The sequence below is a fragment of the Lichenostomus cassidix genome, chromosome 7, assembly GCF_008360975.1.
Source record: "Lichenostomus cassidix isolate B80296 chromosome 7, HeHo_3.0, whole genome shotgun sequence".
NCBI classification, from domain to species: domain Eukaryota; kingdom Metazoa; phylum Chordata; class Aves; order Passeriformes; family Meliphagidae; genus Lichenostomus; species Lichenostomus cassidix.
In genome coordinates, this window is record NC_139488.1 from 26,897,973 (window position 1) to 26,914,164 (window position 16,192).

Below are 16,192 nucleotides of genomic sequence, written 5' to 3' on the forward strand. Positions count from 1 at the left end.
TGCTTCCTAATGCTTACATCTTAGCCCCATTAATGTACTTGTTAAGATCTCTTCCTCAACCCTTATAAAACATTCAGCAATCTCCCCATTTTTACTGTTACTCTTTGGTAGCCAGTACAGAGGATATTCCATTAGCCTTAGTTTCACAGCTGCAAGCTGCTGAGAAGAGCAGTCCCCTTATTACACTGCATTTGTGAATTTTTGACACAGCATGGGGTGACTTCTCATTCAGCTTGTTACCTTCACTAAGAGACCAAGCAGTTGTGTGATTTCACCACAGCATCTGGGATTTGAAAAGTTTGTCCCCCAGAGAATGTGAATGTTTCAGTCTCCACTCAGGGATTCAGGGAGAAGAATCAGGAAACTGAAGAAATGTCATCAGGCCACAGCTAACGTTCCAGCAATTATTTTCAAAAAAGTGCTTGGTCACGGGCCTGAGAAGATTCTATTTCCCCTGTGGCCTGTTCCTATCAGTTTAGGGCCACACAGGCTCCTCTGTGCACCATGCTGTGATGAATGTTTCTAGCAGAGTAGTAGTTGCCCAGGGGAAAACGAACGTGTAAATATTGCAGTTTCAGTGAGGGCATTGGTGGAAATGTGTTTTTAGCTAGTGTCCTGCTGCCAGATTCCACGTCCTGCCTGGCAAAGCAGCTCTCTGTTCTTTTGTAACATGCTAAAATGCTCTGAGAAGTGATATATTTGACTATGTGAGGAGCATGCAGAACTGGATAAAATACCCTTTCAGCCCTGATTGGCCCTTTCCCTGTGTTGATGGAAAGCAAGTACAGATTTAGAGGCAGATTTAGAGTGAGATTTTCTGGGCTGCTATAGTTTCTGAAGGATGGGGTAGATTGATACCATTTAATTCCAAATGCCAAATGCTCCCAAAGGAGCCAATGGCATCCTCAGAAAATATTTCAGCAAACCTAATGGATCACCTTTTTAGAGGCACCACCATCTTCACAGGGAGATGCTATAAATTAGGTAGTGCAGCTAACCACTCTGGGTGACTTTGCAAAAATGCAAGGTGCTACTCATCTAAACTGACTTCAGAGGTCCCTCACAGTTCTGCAGGTTGAACCTGGTTGCTAAAGGTCTTCATAGTCAGAAAAGAGAAAAGATGAGTTCCCTACAGTGCCCCACGCCTCCTGTGTTAGAACAGAGGTGCCTACTATTCTCCACTGTCTGTGGACTGACCCAGACAGTTGTGTTAGTTTAAAAAGTTGAGGTTGGTTTTTTATGTGGATTTCATGCTCAGCTTTCACCATGCTTCTCCCTACTAATCTCTTTGGAATTCCAGTGTGCTTGGAGGCTCTCACAGAGCAGGATAAATGATACACAATCAGATAACTCCATCTCTGACAGGATTTTGAAGTCTCATTCTGATATTCTTTGTGCTTTGAGGGAGAAAACCAAGATAAAACAGTATCTTATATTGTATATCCCTTTGTGTAAACCATAATTTGAAGTAATTTCTGTTAACATCTGTGTGAGAGGCAGGGATCTTTGTGGCAGTTCTCATTAAAATGCGTGTGAGATGCAAGTGCACAGAGCTTATGTTGTATCTGGATTAATCCTCACAGGTTTCCAGTGGGTGAGGGTTGATTTCCAACATCAGGTGCAGCAATTCAATGTGGATTGTGTTTTAAGTTTAGTCTACAAAAAGCATAGACAGACTGAATTTTCAAAGTTTTGGTTCCCAGCATGAATCAGATGTGGAGGTGCCTGTTGTGCCAGAGCAGATGAGAAGACAATAGTGACATTCTGGGGATCACATTACCTCTTGTCGGATGTTGCATTTTCTTCCATCTGAAGGCATTAAAGGGCTCCTGTATATTTATTTAGTTAAAAGTGCAATCCTGTGAGCCCCGGGGACAGAGCATTTCTGTTGAATACAGGGATGGGGAATCCTTCCCAGAAGCCAGTGCAGGATTGAGCTTCAGCCATGTGAATTCCCATTTGGATTATAATATTTTTTCAGTTGTGTTCATTGCTGGAAGTGGACTGTACAGAAAAACACCACCACAAGGAAACGTCTTGCTGGAAGTGTGCAAATGCATCGGTGTAAGTGTGTGCAATTCTCTTTTTCATGCATGACTCTGAGGTTGCAGGACAAAAAGGTGCAAAGGGAAAGGGGAGGTGACTTTTGGAGTTCTTCTCTATGCTGCTCCTGGATGTCTTGCTGATGAGCTCTAGAAAATAAGAAACACATTTAAGTCTTAGTTTATTCTTTCAGCATTTCAATTGTTTTCCCTTAACTCCATGAACTGTTCAGTTGATGTCAGTACAACCACTAGTGGCAGATGCTACGAAACTGAAAGGAAAATTCAGAAACTCACAGAGTATCAGATATATGACAACATTTTTTTTCAGTTGAATAATTTTTCTGAACTTTATCAGTTCAGCAGACAGTAATAGCACACATTCATATTATGGACATTCAGCATGTTCATGTAAATGCAAGAGACACTTGCTGAAGTTGCATTAAAGCCTTACAAATTGTTTTTCATGGTGTGTGAGCTGAATACAGTATGCAAAAAAATACTCTCATTATTAGGTGGATGATGATGTTTCTATTTCAGGAAGCTGTTGCTAACAGCAGATGTTTTCTTTTTATCTAGGTCAATCCTAGTTCCAAATTTACCTTGGGGGAACAGGCAAGATCTTAAAGACAGGATTTCTGAGTGAGGTCTGCCACTTTTTTTGCCAGGGTGGCTCAGTGTGTTCAATGACTGGAGCACACACCATAAACAGGCCAGGAACTGGTCTTTGGTGACCCTTATGGGTCCCTTCCAGCTCAGAATATTCTAAGATTCTATGATTCATTCCCACATCATACCTTTAATCAACCTGTGTCATAGAAACTTCCCTGCAGGCAATTCATCATAAAGCATCCAATCTGGGATTTTAGAGGCATCCAGAAACCCACTCCTCCTTCCCACCCCAATTTTCTGGCACTACTTACATTTGGGGATGAGGAACGCAGCCTTGAGTTGGGAATGTGACAAGGGCAGGTATAGCATGAGTGAGTTACCTGTTTTTCTCCCCAGTTTGCTATTAAAAACCGGCTGAAAAACCGCTCCCGTGAGATTCCAAAGAGAGATCACTGGCTGGACTGGGCATCCGAAAAATACTCGGTAAGCAATGCTCTACCTGGTAGGTTTGGAGGGGTAAGGGGGAGGTGGGCAGAGAGGAGAGACAATGAGACTGTCTGGGCCACACCATTCCTCACATGCATTTTCCTGTCCCTTCCCACATCTGTACTCTCCTGACCCTTAATGGACAGTTTAGGTGCTGCACTGAAATGCAGAAATGCAAACATACCCAATATCACAAGTAAGTGCAATGAAGAACTGCCATGCAGAAGGATATAGGAGTTATGCTTTGTGGCTTGAATCACCTGTTGGCTTTACACCCCTACCTTACCTTTCTGCCTGTTCCCTTTTAGAAACAGCTGATTGGGGAGGTTAAAATGGTGACTCGTGTTCTCTTCCTCTTCATACCGCTGCCAATGTTCTGGGCCCTGTTTGATCAGCAGGTACAGTACAGTGTGCACAGCTCTTGCCTCCATTTGCACCTCTGTCCTTCTGGGGTAACACCAAAGCATCCTGGGGACACAGCAGGCCACACTCCTACCAAGTGTCTGGGGCCTTCCACCATCACTGCTGGCCAGCCCTGCACAGTCCTGCCAGATGTCTGGCACAGGAGAAGGAGAGGGGAGAATGTGCCCTGCCTACTGACAGGCGTTAGAGGGATGGAGAGGAATAGATGGGAAATAAGACCTCCAGCACTGCCATCTTCTCTGTTGCTATGTTTTCTAGCCCCATAGAACACCTTGAAGGCTTCACAACTGTCTGTTTTCTCCTTAGGGATCCAGGTGGACTTTGCAAGCCACAAAAATGAATGCTGATTTTGTAAGTACTTAATGTCACCAGGGCTGGTAAGACTAGTAGTAACATCACTGCTCTTGCTTATTAACCGGAGTCTTGCAGTACTAAGAGCGTCTGCTTGGTGAATCTGGGTGAGTTTCACTTTTGGTGATTAGAAGCCAGAGACTCTGTTCATGCAGCCATGTTCAGTTCATCACAGCTCTGTACAGCTAGAGGTGAGGGCTGGGGAACCATCAGCAGCTACAAGGTCAGGGGTGCTGACCTACTGGCAACCAGTGGCTCTGTGACCTAGGGCAGGTAGGACTTTCAGCCTGCTGCCCCACAAAGACAGCCAAGTCACTCAGCCCTTTTAAGGTGTAACTAGAGCTGTTGTACATTTCTGCACTGGATTACTTGGTGATACATTCATGAAGCGTCTCAAAACCTGCAGGAATCTTGTGTATAGGGTAGAGATGTAATGAGGATTAATTAGCTAGTTTCCATGAAGTTCTTCAAAGGTGAGAATGGCAAATGGTGCAGGCTGTAGTAGCAGATAAATGTAGATCCACTAGCTGCCCAAAGATGTCACCATACAGGGCTGGTTTCCAGACATGTATGTTTTAACAGGCCATCTAGATCTTGCCTGTGGCTGCTCACATCAAAATCTAGGATTGTAAATGTCCATTTTCCAGTTTAAGGTTGACTTAAAGCCACAAATTTGAGCCCTTCTATGTCACTCCTGTTAAAAATTGGGCTTTCAACATGTGATACTCATTAGGCTTAATTAGTTCAAATGAGGCATGAAAAAGACTACACCTTGGGTAATATTTATCCACCTCAGAAAGACAGAACAAAGTCCATGCAGTCTATGTGATGTATATCTAAAACATTTGTTTTCTGGTGTTTTGCTCACATGCACTTAGTGATCCATTAAGAGCTAAGTATCACCAGGTGTCACTACTGCACTCTCCCAGGTGGGGAAATATGGATTCAGGGCTTTTTTTGTCACACCAACTTGGATAGCTCCTTGGCTTTTGTCTCACTCTCCTCTGCTCTCACCTCGTGAGCTGTCCCACCTCAAGAAGGTGAGAATTAACTGCAACATTGGAGTCATCCCACCCTTAGGCTTGTTGGAGTTCATGTTTGTAGTGCTCTATGGCTTTCTTTTCTGTAGATAAGGCCTCAGCTAGGAAGTCTGGAGTCAAACAGGGAATGATTTAGTGTCAGATGAAATATTTTCAGGCTCATTTCCTAATGGCACATTTCTATAGTGTGCACACAGTAGCAAGAGGGGGTATTTGCCTGGTATTTTTAATTGGCCCCTTTTCTGTGACCAGCAGTTTCTACTCTCCCAGCGGGCAGCTGTGGGCAGAGACAGGCAGCCAGTCTAGACTGAACTCTGGACAAGCCTGGGAGACAGGAGTCAACCCCACTCAGCACTTTCTTGGAAATGTATTATTTCCTTCCTAATTTGTTCCCTCCTCCACCCGTGCCCCCCCATGCCCCCCCCCTTTCATCTTAATTTCAAATGAAAAGCATTTTATGGAGTTCAGACAAACACCAGTCCCTCCCTAGAGACAGGTCTGTGATTTCTTTGGGAGTCTGGGATCCCTCCCTCCATCCATTCCTGTTGACCTTGCCTCTTTGGGGGGGCTGGGTATAGTGATGCAAGTGTGAGGCACCTCTTATGGCCTTGAGGACTCTTGGCTCAAACCAAGAAGTCACAGTTGTCCAAAGCCTGTTAGGTGCAGATGGAGGGAGGAAAGAGGTGTTTGTGCAGCACACTGGCTCAAGGATGGTCTTTTGTTACCCTTTTGAAATGCCAACAGAGGTCACAGGGTCCTGAAGCTTGGGAACATTCACTTATAGGATTGGGGCTTTTCACATTATGCAGGGACGGATGAAGCTCTAAGCCCATTTCCTAAGTTGGGCACTAACACCCCTTTTCTTCTCCACTCACCTAGTTCATGGCTCAGCCAGCCTGAAAGATGGGCCTCAGTACCTGTCATGGGCTGTGTCACAGCTGCCAAATATCAAGGATTGAGTGCAGCTTCCTTCTGCAAAATGATCTTATTAAACACTGTGTCCTTAGATGACAAGTGTCAAGAGCACAATATCAGCTACTAAAGCCAACATAAAGCATTTGAGGAAACCATCTTGGCTACAAAGGCCTCTATGGGACTGATTACTTATTTGCCATATGCACTGATATGTTATAGTGTTTATGAATCACTTGGAATATCTTTTTGTTTCAGGGAATTTATGTCCTTCAGCCTGACCAAATGCAGGTAAAAGATATTACAGGGTAGGAAATAACCCTTAGAATGTATTTTCTTTTTTTCTCTCATTGTTATTTTTCTCATGGGACCAGTGGCCATTCTCTGCTCCTTTTCAAGGTAATAGCAGTGCTCCTGCTGATTGCTGTGGTGTGGCCTCTGCCTTATTGTTCACTTGCTGTTTTGTAAGCCTGGGGTTCAGAAGACCCAAGGATGTCCTAATACAGAGGTTGAATCCTGAAGAACAGTGCAGAGGTGTGGGGAAACATACCACCATAATAGTTCTTGAAGTAGTACTGGCATGTGGAGAATACGACCTGTATCTGCTTTTAACAGGCCCCTGTCCTGTGATGAACATTGTTCTTGAAATATGTTTTGTTCCTCCCTTTCTGCAGGGCACATAAAAATATGAAAGCTCCAAGATGGTGCCAGGTTGTCACAGTTGATTACAATTCTTATGGTGAACAGCTCTGGAGAAATTCAAGGCTGTTCTGTTGCCTGAAATCTTCCTTTGGAACTAAAACATTTCTCTCTGCTTGTTCATCACTCTCTGTTTTCTTGCTCTGCCACTGCTGGCTGGCAGACAAGCTGTGCCCCTCTCAGGAGAAATTTTGCTCCTGGGGGATTACTTGGTTGTGTTGAAGTGCAAGAAATTGCCAATCTCACAGAGCAGTGCCTGTTCCTCTGGGATTTTGCTGGAGTCCCAAGATATTTCCATTGTTGCTGATTTCTTGTAAGGTCCCACCACAGCACCAAAGGTCACCTGTCTCTATTGTCAGTGGGGTTTGTACTCTTTAAAAACATCATGTTTCAGTTCTCTCTCCAGGGAAACTGGGCCAATGATGCTTGCTTACCTCTTGGAGGGGAGGATATGAAAAAAATGTATTCATGCCTGTGAAAACTAAATAGCAGAAGCTGTTAAGTGCAAACTATGATTATATTTTAAAAGGAGGTTTTAAGTGTTTGTCCGTGTCCCTTCTGTAATGCAATTATTTCTGGAGGACAGTGCTTTATGGGTTTAATTACCAAAAGTTGCTTTCTCGTCACTGAACTCCCATTCTTTTGTATTGCAGTTCTTAAATCCACTTCTTATTCTTGTCTTCATCCCAATTTTTGACTTTGGCCTCTACCCCCTGATAAACATGTGCAAATTGAATTTCACGTAAGTACTTGGGGACAATGCAGCTGCCTCTGTGCTTTTTCTTTTGCAGTAAGTGTGCAAAAGAGCTTTTGAGGAAGAGAAACACAATTTTCCATTCACCTTTCCCAATACTTGAGTATGCTTCAGTCCCAAGAGTCAGCCTCTCCCTCTCCCACAGACCATGGAAATTCCAGAGGGTAAAACTCAGTGATGTTGGATTCTGCTCTGTACAAATTTTCCCAAAAGCAGATATGAATAGTCTCACTTTGAATTCAATCAACATGTTTTCTACCTTATTTCCCATATCATGCCTAAATAATTTCCTCCCTGAAAAGCCTCTGCAGGACCAAATTCATGGTCCCATGCTGGCTAGGACCTCAACCAGTGAGTGCATAAGGGGATTTCCATATGAGTCAAGCGTTTTATCCTTAGTCTATGTTAGCAAGACGTGCAGTGTAATAGGAGCAGACCTCAGGTTGTTTATGAGACCCACTTTATGCATTTTGGAGGAATTAGCTTCAGAGTATCTGTATTCTGCCTCTGTGGACTGATGCCCTGTAGCAGTGGGAGTATGTAATGTGCACTCATGGAGTGCCTTTGCCAGTCGAGTTTGCTGAAAGGAACCAAGTTTCCATGCTCCAGCACCACTTCTCCACGTGAACCATAGTGCAGGAGAGGGTGATGAGTGGGGTGATTGCCTTAAACAGCATGTTCCTAATCCAAACTAAAATGCTGGACAGACAAAACCATATAAAATGGGGCTGGCAGGTGCCTCAGAAGCCTTCCCCTTCACCCTGCTGATCCTTTCCTACCATGCTGAATTATGTGCACCTGAAAACAGCATTGTCCAGCCCTGCAGTGGTGCCCCTTTTGGAGGACACACACTAAAGGCTGTGCTTCTCCCTGCAACCTCAGTGGGAGCCCATGGCCTGGACTGTGCCCTGGCATGGCAGAAAATTTTCTGCCTGATGACCAACTCACGGAGTAGTTCACTCAGCAGCACAAACGCAAGCACCAGCCAGGACTGAATGTCAGGACTAAAGACCATTACAAAGAGTGGAGATCACTAAATCTAGAAGAAATTTGTTTCAAATCTCAACAACTCAATACTAAGTTTGAACCTGGTGTTCTGGACATGTTTTATTCTGCTTTATATCAGATTTTCTCATGTAACTCTGGTAAAGTTGCACTAGCTTTGCCTTGAGTTTCAAAGCAAGCTCTTTATTTTCTAGAAATGTAAATGTACTGGCATGAGAAATAACCCAGAATGATGCCCCAGATGGTCAGAAACATTGATGACACAAACTACACATTTTTTCTCTTCCTCATTCCCACTGCTAAATAGCATGTTACTTTTCTTTTGCCTTTCCCAAAAGGGACTTGAAGATACATCATTTCTAGTGCTCCTTCCAATATCATGGATTAACATAATGTCATGAGCTATTCCCGCTGGAAGAGCTGGGAAAAAGATAATATGAAACTTGCAAGGAAAGAACTTCTTTTCACAGCATATCAGTTTTAATTTGCCTCAGTGCTGGCCTCATACAGAATAATAAAATAGTTTTAAGTTAAAAGATTGGCAATTTAAACAGCCTGTCACCCTGAGTGCCACCTGTTGGACAGTTTATTACATGTTTTTGGCACATCTTTGGCTCTGAGGAATGGTATTCTACAGTTTAAATTACTTTTTTCCTTAATGGCACCTCTTTCATTTGCTCCGTAGACCTATTAGGAAAATGGCAACAGGTATGATCCTTGCAGGGCTGGCGTTTGGACTTGCAGCTATTATAGAAGTCAAAATAAATGTAAGTAAAGCACAAGGCATTACTCAGAAATACTTTCTTTCCATGGGGTGTTTTTACTGATGCCTGGTAGATAATCCTTTAAGCCATTGTGCTCCTTGATCAAAATTTATAATGTTTTCTTTACAATTGAGCATACTGATCCAGTTGCTAATGATAATTCTTACCTTGTCTACTTTTCCCTCTCTTTGTCTCTGTGTCTTTCTAGTCTTTGCAGTTTTGCTGTGCTGGTCATCTGTATTGGTCTATATTCTAGATTTCCATCGTCAAAGTGCTTGACAGACATCTAGTTAATGCTAGTGATTAATTTCCAAAAGGTAGTCTGTTCTCTCTCCTATTTCTTGCTGTAGCTTGCCTGTATTTTTCTGTTTGGGGTCTTTTGTGTGTGTGTGGTGGTTTTGGTATTTTTATTTAATTGTTTTAAAAATTTTAAATTTAATTACTTTCCTGCTTTAGAGTGGTGATGGCTTTTTCTTACAAGCCAAATTGTTTCTCTGGGGAGGCAGGTGAATGCAGTCATAGGCATCAGGGGCTGCCAGGCATCCCCAGACAGGATGGCAGCAAATCTCTTAGAAATTCCATGTTAGCTCCTGCAGATTTGTACTGTTTGTTTCTGGCTCATGACCAGCATTGTGTAGACTTTGGCTGACCTTTGTCTCACAAAAGTTACTATAGGATTAATTTTTAAAGCTTCCATGTATACTTAAAATGTTCTGTTAGAGTGGCTGGCTCACAGCCCTGGATTAACATCTGCTGGTTCCTTAGGTGAATCCCCTAACTAGCCTCCCACTGAAATGAGACTTTGTGGGTTCAGGTCTTTTTTCTGATCTCTTTATGTGAGCAAAGAAATGCTCTTATTGCCACCACCAGCATCTCTGGCCGAGCACCAAAGTTTGCTCTGGCTGTGGGTGACTCTTCTGGGCAGGAGCAAGGTGAGTTAGAGGTTGTCCCCTGCCTGTGCATGAAAATTTTACCCTAAAGGCCATTTTGAGCTCTAGCAGAGAGGAGAGATGAGATGGTCCACCTTCACTTGACTGTGGGTAACAGAAGTGAAAAGCTAGAGTAATGGAATTTGCTGGATAATATTAGCAGGCCTGCTGGTGCAGAGAAGCCTATGGATACAGGGAAATCAGCTCTCTCTGTCTGCTGTGGCAATGTGTCTTCCCACCAAGTTAGATTCAAAATGCCCTGCCTGCAGTACCCAAATTATCAGATAAGATAGAAGAAAAATGAATAGCTCTGCAGTATTGCTGGCAGCTACTTGAAAATAAAATGAGAAAAAAAGAGAAGTTAAAAAAAAATTAGCTCTACAGGTAGTACAAGGCTGACACTGATTGATGTACTCTTTCTAGGAAATGATTCCTGACAGAAAGAGATACCTCAGTGCTGGAGGCATCAGCTTCCCTCTCTCAGGAAACAAGGAATAATATCTATACAGTCAGCTGTATAGATAGCAAGGTGTCCAGGAATGCAAAAGCACTGATTACAGACATGAAGCTCGACTGGGATTTTCAAAATTGCTTAACTTCTGATCTGATCTGATTCTTTTCCCAGTCACTGACTGCAGTGGGAAATAATTATTCTGGGCACTGCTTTTGAAAGCTAAGCAAAAATTTCTCCATTCTGATATGGCAGTTGGTTAAATCCAGGCACGAGGGAGCTGTATAATGAAAGCTGTGACATTGTTCTACCTCCTCAGTAGGTGTGTAGTCTGTACACTTAGTGGTGTGAAGAGCAATTTTTGGGAGGAATGATGGGTTGGCCATTGAGCTACTATGAGGAAACCTCCCTAAAAAAGATTTATGTTCCGTTTTCTCTGAGCGCAACTTCTGTTGAGGAAGGGATGGAAAAGTGTCATTACAGAGAGGAAGACTATTATGGCTAAAAATGAAGAGATATTAAAGTGCTAATAAAGCATACAGATGGCACTTAAAGCCTTTTACTTTAATTAGGAAACCGATATGCCTCGACTTGTCCCAAAAGAAAGTTTAATTCGGGTCCTGAATTTGGCAAAGAACCCTGTTCAAGTGACAATCCAAGATAAGGACCTATTTCAGCAGCCTGTGGAGTCCTTTCAGGTAAGCATATATTTGGGACTGAAGAGCCTGACTTGCATGTCATTTAAGAAAGGATGGGGTTTTTTTTTCAAGCATTTTCTAATAAAGCCCACAGATGCAAAAGCTTGTTCTGCTCCATTGCCTTAGAAGTGCATGGGAATAGCTTTACAAATGAAGCATAATATCTGTGTTCTATGAGACAGAAATTGAACATTTGGAGGCAAATTTCCCCAGCAAAGGATACACCTTACATGCACCTGTAATTAGGAATAAAGGATAACAGGATTACAGTCTCCCTTAAAGAGGGGATAGTGTTGCACTTGGTAGGAAAAAACAGATCCTTTCTTATCTGAAGAAATTGTAACCAAGTTTATTTTCTTCCACAGAACCCAACTGAGTACTCAAAATTAATATTGAATGGAGAGCAACAGAGCCTTCACTTCACCCTGCAACATCAAGGATTGACTCTTGCTTTTAACAACACCGTGAAGGAAAAATCAGCATACAGCTTAATTGTTTTTGAGGCAGAAGGAAGCCTATCAAGCCGCTTAGTGAGTGTGGGAGTGAAGTGTAAATACAGTATTAATTCAATGGCTGTGATGCTACAATGGGGTAATAGGCTCATTAATTCATTTGCTCAGTTGCAATGTCTGTCTGATTGCTCTCAGATGCTCTAAACCTGACTTCTTAGCTAGAGGCACTGGATCTGTACACATTTCTGCTGGTTGATTAATAGAGGCATCGTGGCATCTGAGAGTTTCTGGGCACAGTTAAATCCACTGAATGCTGCACTGGGAGAGCAGAGTCATGCCTGCTAGGCAGCAGAGCTGGAGAAATCTGGGGAAACAGAGCCAGAGACTTCCCCCCAAAGATGGTTCTATAAAGCAAAGATGTTAAAGAGGCTCTAGGGCTGGCCATGGAATAAAAGCATCAGAGGAATGATTCTGGGTTTAGTTATTGCAAGTGTTTAGTGAAAAAGCACAGAAGGCCCATTTGTTATGCTGAACAGAATAAATGATTAAGCTCATTCCAGGCTCTGCAGCAGAGCTGGCTGCATTTGGACTTTTGTGTATTTCTGCAACAATCAGAGAGGGGCATATGGGATGTGTAGGGCAGATTCTGCTATCTTTTATGCATAGCTGTATCCTAAGAAGCTCTCTTGAAATGAATGGTGTTACTGCACATTGTGGCAGGTGTGTAAATGCCATCAAAATCTGTCCTCATGCTAAAATATCCATTCTCTTTGCAGTTCCTCAGCCTCCTACCTTGCAGGGTCGCCACACCAAGCATTCAGTATTATATAAGTGGAAATCATGTAACTGCTTTCAAAATTAAAGAATTTATTTTGTCATAACATCAAGGGGTTTTGCTGATGATCAAAATTTATGGTTTGGAGCCTGGAGCTCAGTATCACACAAAGTTAAGTTTCCCTGTGACCCTGATGGCTGTGTGCTGTTGCCTTAAGAAATGGATACTCGTACAGTGATTTTCATACAATCCTTAGGAAGCAAAAGCCTGCATGAGGCTTGGAGCAAAGCGATCTCAGAGCTCCAGTACATCTATGCTGCCCCAGCTGTCTAGACTGTTTTTAAATTAATGCCCACCCTGGCACAGGCAGGCTCCCATGTGCTGGAAAATAGCTGTGCTGTTGGGGGATGCTATTGACCTGTCATTCACAGCTGTAGATAAGGGAGATGTGGAAGACAGTGTGGTAAATGATAGTTTTCCAGCATTGCAACACAAGGAAAGCAATGCCAGCATCACAGCTTTGTTGCAGGGCTCACCCTCAAGTAACCTCCTTCACTGCTGTGTTTGGCCCATTCACTCAGGTGGGAGTGCTTTCTTGAAAGGATCCAATCTGAAATTGGTTTCTTCTCCTTTGTGGGCTGTTGAGTAGGCAGCAAATGGATTTGGGAGCTCTGGGGATCATCAGTGAAAACGATTAATAATTTGGCTGGTCTTTCTGCAATGAACTAGGGTATTCATCCCCATGTGTCTCCCATGGAAAAAAAAAAATCTTGCCGTTTATTATTTATTGCTCTGACATTTATTATTCACTGTGGCTATTTATTATTTAGGGCATGTGTTATTTGTGGGTAGCATATTCCTCTGAAGAACAATAGACATTTTATAGATATACTGAAATTCTGGATCCTTGGTCTCAGAAACTCAGGGTTTTCCATCAGGAAAAGAGTGGGGAGAAAGGGCCAGAAAATTTTTAGAGAGAGCCAGTTTCTGAAAGTAGATTCAGTCCCTTTTGGCTTGCCTGGGTTCCATCTGTGGGTAGAGCAAATTGAGATTGCCCTGCCATCTTCAGTGGACACGGCACAGCTCTGGATTTCTACCAGCCAAGAGCTTTGCTTTGTGTTCTTTTTTTGTCACATGAAACCTCCAGGGCAGGGCTGTGTCTTAACTGTGTTTTTTCAGCGTTGTACACCAAATAGGTTTCTTCAAATGAATGTTGGTTAACTATCTAGCTATTGCTCTAGGTGTGGTCTCCAGGAGAGAGGCTCTCACTTCCCAGTGTGCCTATCCAGATGGCCATTTCAGTGATCTGTCTGAGACTTTGAGCACTAACAAGTTCAGTGCACCTTGATTTCTCCTGGTCTCTGCCTGCACATTACAGCAGTTTAATCTCTTGAATATCAAGGGTCAGGGAAAGCATGAGTGATGCATGATGGTCCATATAGTTCATACTTCTGTGAAGTCTATGAATATGACAAGAATCAGGGTCTGAAATTTAGGCAGTTGCAGATTTTGTAGCAGTAAGGCACTCAAGTTTAATTGTAACTAGACACCAAAAGATGCTAATGTGGATAATGCTATCTCAAGATCTAGACAAATACTTTTTTGGAGGGTGTTACGTGCCTCAGTAGAATGGTGACTGGCTGAAACTCAGTAGCCTTTGTTACAGAGGAGATGAGGAGCAAAAGTATGATCTCATCTTAAGCCCTTGGTGGAGATGAAATTTTGCGATTGGCTTCATTGTACCAGGGCTCCCCATCTGTGTCCTGATGTGAAGCTTATGTGAGAGTCCAGTCAATTTCCACAGGTTTTGCAGCACATGTGTAACTTTGCAGACACCAGTATTGTCTGCCACACATTGTTGTAAGGCAGCATCAATAAATATATTTGATGTTTTTTTCTTCCCCTCTTTAGATTACAGACTTGGAAGCAAAGCCAGAAAATGGTTTGGCAGCTGTTAGGTAGGAATGACTTTTTTTTTTATTTTTTTGAGCATTTGGCAGTTGGGTGAGGGAAAGTGCTTTTGTCTAATGCGTCTGTATGTAACATAGCCCAGATGTTCTCGGGTTGGAATCAAGTCTACACTTCTCATGCAAGACTTGGGTGTCAGCTGTGGAGGCTTGACAGAGTGTCACCTCCCACACATGCCATGCAGAGCTGAGCACTATTGCTGCTCACTGCCTAGGATAGTCTGGGCTGAGATGGCAACATAAAAGAGCTCCTTCCTTGGAAAAGTGGCAAATTCATCTCACTGATGAAAGGGAAGAAGCAATTTGGATAGGAACTGCTGCTGTATCCTTTGCAAATTGGCTAACCCATGGTGTTCACCCAAGCTCATGCACAAGTGTCTACTAAATTTGATACAGCAACCATTTTACATCCTTGTAAACAATTCAGCTGGGCATTGGGCTCTGCTTAGTCCACTCTTCCTAATTTGAGCTACTCAATTTAGGCCATGAACACTCGTGTGTTGGTTTGTACTGGCTGCTGAGGTGCAGAAGATGCAAAGTTGCAAAACAAACAAAAAAAAAGAATCCCAGCTGGACTGTCTAGAGGATTTGGGCAAGGTGAAATTTAAAAAAAAACAAACCAAACAAAACAGCAAAACAAACCCACCACAAAAGAAAAAACAACCAAACAAAGCAAACCTTAAAAACAATGCCCAACTCCTTTGTCTGAAAGCCTGTGTAGACAAAGTAGAAGAGCAGTATCTCTTCACAGCCCTGTGCTTGTGAAGGCTTCTACTAAGTAAACACCTTGAACACTTGATCAATACCTTCAGTCAGAATTGGTTTATATTTTCTTGTGGATATTTTTCACAAAATCCCCAGACTTTCCCTTTAATAATTTGTGAAGAGGTTTCACTAGGAAGAAAATATTTTTTCACAAAAATTTACTTTTATTAAGCACTTGACTAACTACAGGGATTTCACTCCCATTGAAAGAACTGAAAGTCAAAATATTTTAAAACAGATCAAAAGAAAAGCATTTGATTTTACTGAAAAAATTTTAGTTGTGAAAAGGAAACTGATTTTTGCCTATAAAAAAGTCCCATGTAAGCACTGGGTGAAAAAAAAAAAGCAGAACATTCCCATGAAAGTTTCAGTTTTGATAAAAATACCTGATTTTGCTAGAAAGCTTTTTCCCACTGGTGGAAACTCATCAACAGCATGGTGCACCTGCTCAGCAGCATACAAACTTCAGAGTTTCTAGTGGTGGGCTGAGGCTCTGTCCTCTCAAACAGCCACAAAGTAATCACCACAGAGTCATAGAATGGTCTGGGTTAGAGGGAACCTTAAAGATAATCTCATTCAACCCCCCCTGCCATGGACAGGGACACCTCCCACCAGACTAGGCTGCTCAAAGCCCCATCCAACCTAGCCTTGAACATTTCCAGGGATGAGGCATCTGCAGCATTGTTGGGCAACCTGTTCCAGTGTCTCACCACCCTCATAATGAAGAGATTCTTCCTAAAATGTGATCTTTCAGTTTAAAGCCATTCCCCCTTGTCCTATAACTCCATACCCTTGTAAGTCACTCTTCAGCTCTCTTGTAGGACCTCTTCAGGTACTGGAAGGTGGTCTAAGGTCTCCTTGGAGCTTTCTCTTCTCCAGGCTGAACAGCCCTAGCTCTCTGACCCTATCTTCATAGGAGAGGTGCTCCAGCCCTCTGATCATCTTTGTGGCCTGCTCTGAATTTGCTGCAATCTTTGATGGTCTCTGAGACTGGATTGTCTGGAGGTTCTAGACTACAAAAAGTGAGGGTCACTTTTCACAGGAAAGAGAGTAAGAGGGTAAAATTA

The 16,192-nt window shown here is 42.8% G+C and overlaps 1 protein-coding gene across 5 annotated transcripts in view; it reads left to right on the plus strand.

Moving 5' to 3' along the window:
• Positions 1-16,192, plus strand: part of SLC15A2 (solute carrier family 15 member 2) — a 61,990-nt gene that overhangs the window by 28,671 nt on the left and 17,127 nt on the right. For all 5 annotated transcript variants that reach the window (XR_014853522.1, XM_085066945.1, XM_085066946.1 and 2 more), the window contains 10 exons: positions 1,982-2,064; positions 3,051-3,137; positions 3,449-3,538; positions 3,870-3,914; positions 6,125-6,157; positions 7,219-7,307; positions 9,010-9,091; positions 11,041-11,166; positions 11,532-11,696; positions 14,305-14,351. Coding sequence is in view for 4 of the 5 variants with exons in the window: in XM_085066945.1 (XP_084923071.1) it covers positions 1,982-2,064; positions 3,051-3,137; positions 3,449-3,538; positions 3,870-3,914; positions 6,125-6,157; positions 7,219-7,307; positions 9,010-9,091; positions 11,041-11,166; positions 11,532-11,696; positions 14,305-14,351 (847 nt within the window). In the remaining variant the exon portion in view is untranslated. The remainder of the gene's footprint in view (positions 1-1,981; positions 2,065-3,050; positions 3,138-3,448; positions 3,539-3,869; positions 3,915-6,124; positions 6,158-7,218; positions 7,308-9,009; positions 9,092-11,040; positions 11,167-11,531; positions 11,697-14,304; positions 14,352-16,192) is intronic.